General features: G+C 48.4%; 1 protein-coding gene across 2 annotated transcripts in view; it reads right to left on the minus strand.

Annotated features, from left to right (window-relative positions):
* Nucleotides 1-5696, minus strand: part of ZDHHC18 (zinc finger DHHC-type containing 18) — a 30126-nt gene that overhangs the window by 21405 nt on the left and 3025 nt on the right. The window contains exons 1-2 of one of the 2 annotated variants that reach the window (XM_008060359.2): nucleotides 3035-3079; nucleotides 2321-2481 (exon numbers count right to left, since the gene is read on the minus strand). In XM_008060359.2, coding sequence (XP_008058550.1) covers nucleotides 2321-2411 — 91 coding nt within the window. In that variant the 5' untranslated portion in view covers nucleotides 2412-2481; nucleotides 3035-3079. Of the gene's footprint in view, nucleotides 1-2320; nucleotides 2482-3034; nucleotides 3080-5696 lie in introns of those variants that run through there. The other variant, XM_021713523.1, reaches the window with a different exon arrangement.

The raw sequence follows: 5696 nt of genomic DNA on the forward strand, positions 1-5696 counted from the left end.
GATTTATTGTAGAGATGAGGTCTTGCTGCCCAGGCGGGTCTCGAACCCGCGGGCTCAGGCAATTCACTCACCTCAGCCTCCCAAAGGCGCGGGATTACAGGCTGAGCCACCGAGCCGGCCCACCTAATTTAAATTAGCCCATCCCCCACACCTGCTATGCCCTTCCCTCATGGCCGAAGCCCTCATCTCTTCAGGCCTGTGCTTCCTTGCTCTGAAGTCACCTCCTTCACAAGACACCTTCCCTAACCACCCTATTTCTTTATTTTATTTTATTTTTAGAGTCAGGGTCTCACTCTGTCACCTAGGCTGGAGTACAGTGGCACAATCATAGTGTACTGCAGCCTCAAACTCCTTGGCTCAAGCAATCCTCCAACCTCAGCCTCCCAAGTAGCTGGCACTATTACCACCACGTGGGCTAATTTGTATATTTTTTTATAGAGAGAGGGTCTCGCTACATTGCCCAGGTTAGTCTTGAACTCCAGGGCTCAGGCAATTTTCCTGCCTCAGCTTCCCAAAGCACTGGGATTACAGTGTGAGTCACCATGCTTGGCCACTACCCTTTTTAAAATCACACATCCAGTGCGGTGGCTCACACCTATAATCCCAGCATTTTGGGAGGCTGAGGTGAGAGGATTGCCTCAGCCCTTGGGTTCGAGACCAGCCTGGGCAACTTGGTGAGACTTCACCTCTACAATAAATCAAAAAATTAGCCGGGCACAGTGGCGCATGCCTGTAGTTCCAGCTACTAGGAAGGCTAAAGTGGAAGGATTGCCTGAGCCCAGTAGGTCAAGGCTGCAGTGGCTGTCAGTATGCCACTGCGCTCCAGCCTGGGTGACAGAGTAAGACTCCAACTCAAAAAAAATTAAAATCACACATCCAGCTGGGCGTGGTAGATCACGCCTGTAATCCTAGCACTTTGGGAGATGAAGGTAAGAAGATTGCCTGACCCTAGGGGTTTGAAACCAGCCTGGGCAACTTGGCGAGACCTTGTCTCTATAATAAGGAAAAATTAGGCCAGGCTCTGTGGCTCAGCCTGTAATCCCAGCACTTTGGAAGACCGAAGCAAGTGGACTGCCTGAGCCTGCAGATTCGAGACCAGCCCGGCCAACTTTGCGAGACCTCATCTCTACAATAAATAAAAAATTAACCAGGCATAGTAGCATGCGCCTGTATTTCCGGCTACTAGGAAGGGAGTCCAGCAGGTCGACGCTGGGGTGACTGTGAGAGTACCACTGTACCCCCAGTCTGGGTGACAGAGTGAGACTCTGGCTCAAAAATAAATAGGACAGGCTCGGTGGCTTAGCTTGTAATCCCAGCACTTTGGGAGGCCAAGGCGAGTGGATTGCCTGAGTCTGTGGGTTCGAGACCAGCCCGGGCAATTTGGTGAGACCTCCTCTCTACAATAAAAATTTTTAAAATTAGCTGGGTGTGGTAGCATGCGCCTGTAGTTCCAGCCGCTTGGAAGGCTGAGGCGGATGGATCACCAGAGCCCAGCAGATTGAGGCTACAGTGGCCGTGGCGTGCCACTGCATTCCAGCCAGGGTGACAGAGTGGGACTCCAACTCAAAAAATAATAATAATAAATAATAAATGAATGAATGAATAAATAAAAATTATTTGTAAAAATAGGGAAAAGTAAATAAATAAATAAAATCACACATCCTCCCTCAGCTCTCATCCTCTCTCCCTGCTTTCTACTATGACTGACTTCCCAGATGTTTATTTGTTTGTTTATTGTCTCCCCCCACCACCAGTTTGACTGTTAGCTCCATGAGGACAGGGATTGTCAGTTCTGATCACTACTGTATGGCCAGCATCTAGAAAAGTGCCTGGCATATAATAGGATTTCAATAAATGTTTGATGAGTGAATGAAAAAGTGTATATGAATGTTTAAGAGCAGGGACTTTGGCCAGACTGCCTAGAGTCTCATCCTAATTATTCCACTTACTGTGTGATCTTGGATCATTCAATTAACCTCTCTGTGCCTCAATTAATCAAAAGAATAACAACAGTATGTACCTTATAGGATTATTGGGAGATTAAATAAGATCATGCATATACAAAGCTTAAAACAGTGCCCCAGGAAGCACTCACTTCATGCTGTCTGCCATCAGGACCTTCACTTGCCAGCATTTCTTATTTATTTGCTCCCTTGTTGATCATCTGTCTCCCTCTACTCCAGTGTCAGCTCCAGCCTGCCTTGCTCATTACTGTGTCCCCAGTTCCTAGTACAGTATTGGAAAAGAAAATTAGGCCTCCTCCTGAGTCACAGAACGGGGAACTGTGGAGACCCAGCTTTGGCTGGGAGTAGGACCTCACCGATCTGTTTCTCCAGAGCAGCTGCTTCACAGACAGTGGCTCGGGGCAGGATCCCAGGGTCGGTGAAACTCGTCTGTAGCAGGCAGCTCATGACGAAGAAGAAGAGGATGGCAGCGATGACAGGGATGGCAAGGGTCAATTCGCGGGCCAGGTAGGGACAGCTAAAACAAGAGAGAGAGAGATCAGCAGACACCCCAAGGGCTCCCTGGAGCACAGGGCTGCAGTACCAGGCAGGTGTTGTCAATCCAGCAAACACCATCACATTCTTGAACTGAGCCTCTCCCTAAAGCAGAGGTACAGTCCCTTGGTGAGTGCAGTCACTCCCCTTAGAAGTACCTAGAACAGACACCACTAATTCATTCTTGCACCTCCCCTCTGAGTGCGTAGCAGATGTATTCAATAGATCCCAGCACTCCCTTTTTTTTTTTTGAGTTGAAGTCTCACTCTGTTGCCTAGGCTGGAGTGCAGTGGCATGCTCACAGCCACCATAGCCTCGACCTGCTGGGCTCAGGTAATCCTTCCACCTCAGCCTTCCAAGTAGCTGAAACCACAGGTGTGCGCCACCACGCTCAGTTAATTTTTTGATTTATTGTAGAGATGAGGTCTTGCCGACCTGCCCAGGCGGGTCTCAAACCCGTGGGCTCAGGCAATCCTCTCACCTCAGCCTCCCAAAATGTTGGGATTATAGGCATGAGCCACCACGCCTGGCCTTACTAAGGTCTTCTATATGCCAGACAACACCTTCATAAGGAGCAGAAAAATGGCAGTGAAATAGACAAGAGTCCCTCCCTCACGTAGCTTATGGTCTAAAGGGAAAAACAGACATGTACACAGGAAATTGCCTCACAGTGTGATGCGTGCTCTAGCAGGGGAAGGGAAAGCAGAGGAATAGTCAGGAAAGGCTCCCTGAAGGAGATAATGCCTAAGCTCAAAGCTGGAGAATTAGCAGAGATGGGAGAAACAGCATGGTCCAGCCACTGCCATTGTAACTCAAGGAAGGATGTCCCCAAGGCAGTTTTGTTAGGCTCCTTGGCCTTAGTTGGCTCAGAGAACAGCCTGTGCCTGCAGACTAGCCGCATCTCATCTACAAGGCAGGCTGTCTACCACAGGGTTACACATCCCTCTTAAAGCCCCCCCTCCAACTCAGGACTAGAACATTCTAGAAGTCCTAGACACTGGTAGAAGCATGGCTTCATGATGGAGTGAACCTATCAGGGCTCTCTACAACTAATCTTCTATGTTGTCACTCCACTGAGTCATCTTTTGGAAAGATCATGTCATTTCCCCGCCTAAAACTTTCCAATGGCTCCCCATTATACTTTGAATAAAATCCAAACTCCTTACCACACAGCCTTCTAGGCCAGGCATGATCTGGAGCCTACTGAAGACTTCTCTAACTTCATTCCACAAAACTCTCCCCTCACTTCCTCTACTCCCATCACATTGGTTTCATGACAGTTCCCAGCACAAGCCTCTTTCCCACCTCAAGGCCTTTGCACTTGCTGTTCCTTTTCTCTGGAACCCTCTTCTCTCCTCAGAAGGACCTTCCTTGACAACTCTGTAGAAAGCAGGCTTCCCCAATACTCTATTTCCTGCATAGCATTTAGTACAGATTTGAGTTACTTGTCTGTTTACGTAATGACTGCTTCTCCCCTACTAGTACATAAGCTCCGTTGTGGGTACAGACTGTGCTTTCTTATATACCCTTATATTCCCAGCACCTGGCACCAAGGAAGGGCCCAGTAAAGAACCACTGAAAGAACAACCTAAGTCCAGGGATTTGAGACTAGCCTGGGCAACTTGGCAAGACCTCATCTCTACAATACACGAAAAAGAAAAATTTAGCCAGGTGCGGTGGCATGTGCCTGTAGTTCCAGCTACTTGGAAAGCTGAGGCAGAAGGATCACCGGAGCCCAGCAGGTTGAAGCTGCCATGAGCATGCTGCCACTGCACTCCAGCCTGGATGACAGAGTAAGACTCTGACTCAAAAAAAAAAAAAAAAAAAAAAATTGTTCAAAGAATGAATGGATTTTCCCTGGTGCCAGGGGATAGAAAAATAGCTACCACTTTTTGAAGGCTTACTGTGTGCCACTGCCCTAATTAGCAAATTATTATCAATAATATCTGAAGTACAGATAGTTACTATGTGCTAAGTACTATGCTAAGCACTTCACATGAACTTTGTCATCAAATCCTCACCACGATTCTCTGAAGTTATGTTCCTCACTCTATAGATGAGGAAACTAAAGCTCAAAAAGCTTGTTACCTGCCTGAGGTCACGTGGCTCAGGAATGTTAAAGTGGGACCCACACCAGGTCTGATTTTGAGGCCCATGCTATTAACCACCGTCCTATACTGCCTCCCCTCCCAGAGCCAGAGCAGCACCTGATGGGGTGAGGAGCTGCTATTTGGGAGATGACTGGCCACTGGGAGGCCCAAGGTCAGCCAAGTTTCCAGGGGTGGCACAGTAGCAGGAAACAGACCTATTGCCATCTGTATGCTGTTTCTGAATCTTCCATCATCAGATGATCTGGACTCCAGAGAGGCCCTTCCCTGAGGAGCAGAGACTGCTGAAGCCAAGGGCTCCCAGTGGACCACACTCTGCTCCATACATTTTAATGCTCCCTAGGACCAACCATCAAACAGAACCAGCAGACCCTCAATATCACCCATGTGGCAACTGGGTGTATATGAACATGTACAGCTCGTGTACAACTTCCTTGCAGGACTGAGACTTGAAATCTGAGACTTGTAGAGCCCACAGGAACCAAGGCCTGGCCTCCTGATTTTGCAGAAGGGGACTTCTGAGCCCACAGCTAGATTCAAGGTCACCCACGCAGCCAGTGACAGGATTGGGGTCTCCAGGCTCCCAGCAAATGCTCTGTTCATTCATTCAGTCAACAAATATTTACTGTATTGAGCACCAACTACATACCAGGCACTGGTTCTTAGCACTAAGGATACAACTGTGAGGAGAATCATGCCCTGCTCTCCTGGACAAAGCTAAGCAAGAAACTAACAAACAAGCACACATATAAGTGGCAAGTGCTTCAGAGAACAATAAATGAGGGTAGAGAGGAGAGTGTGCTATACTGTGTATAGATAAGGAAGGGCTGAAGTGAGAGGGTGAGCCATGTAGCTATCCACAGGAAGGGGAATCCAAACAGTGCAAAGGCCCTAAGGTAGGAATGTACAAGGGGGCCAATGCGTCTGAAGGGAATGCACAGCAGGGAGTAAGGGAGATGGGGACAGAAAGGGAGCAGGGGTCAGAGGCCAGGGAAGATGAGAATCTGATTTAGAATTAAAGAGGCAGCCAGGTTCGGTGGCTCAGCATGTAATCCCGCGCCTTTGGGAGGCTGAGGTGAGTGGATTGCCT

The sequence above is a fragment of the Carlito syrichta genome, unplaced genomic scaffold (assembly GCF_000164805.1).
Source record: "Carlito syrichta isolate Samal-C Ts95f unplaced genomic scaffold, Tarsius_syrichta-2.0.1 Scaffold304598, whole genome shotgun sequence".
In the NCBI taxonomy this organism is placed as follows: Eukaryota; Metazoa; Chordata; class Mammalia; order Primates; family Tarsiidae; genus Carlito; species Carlito syrichta.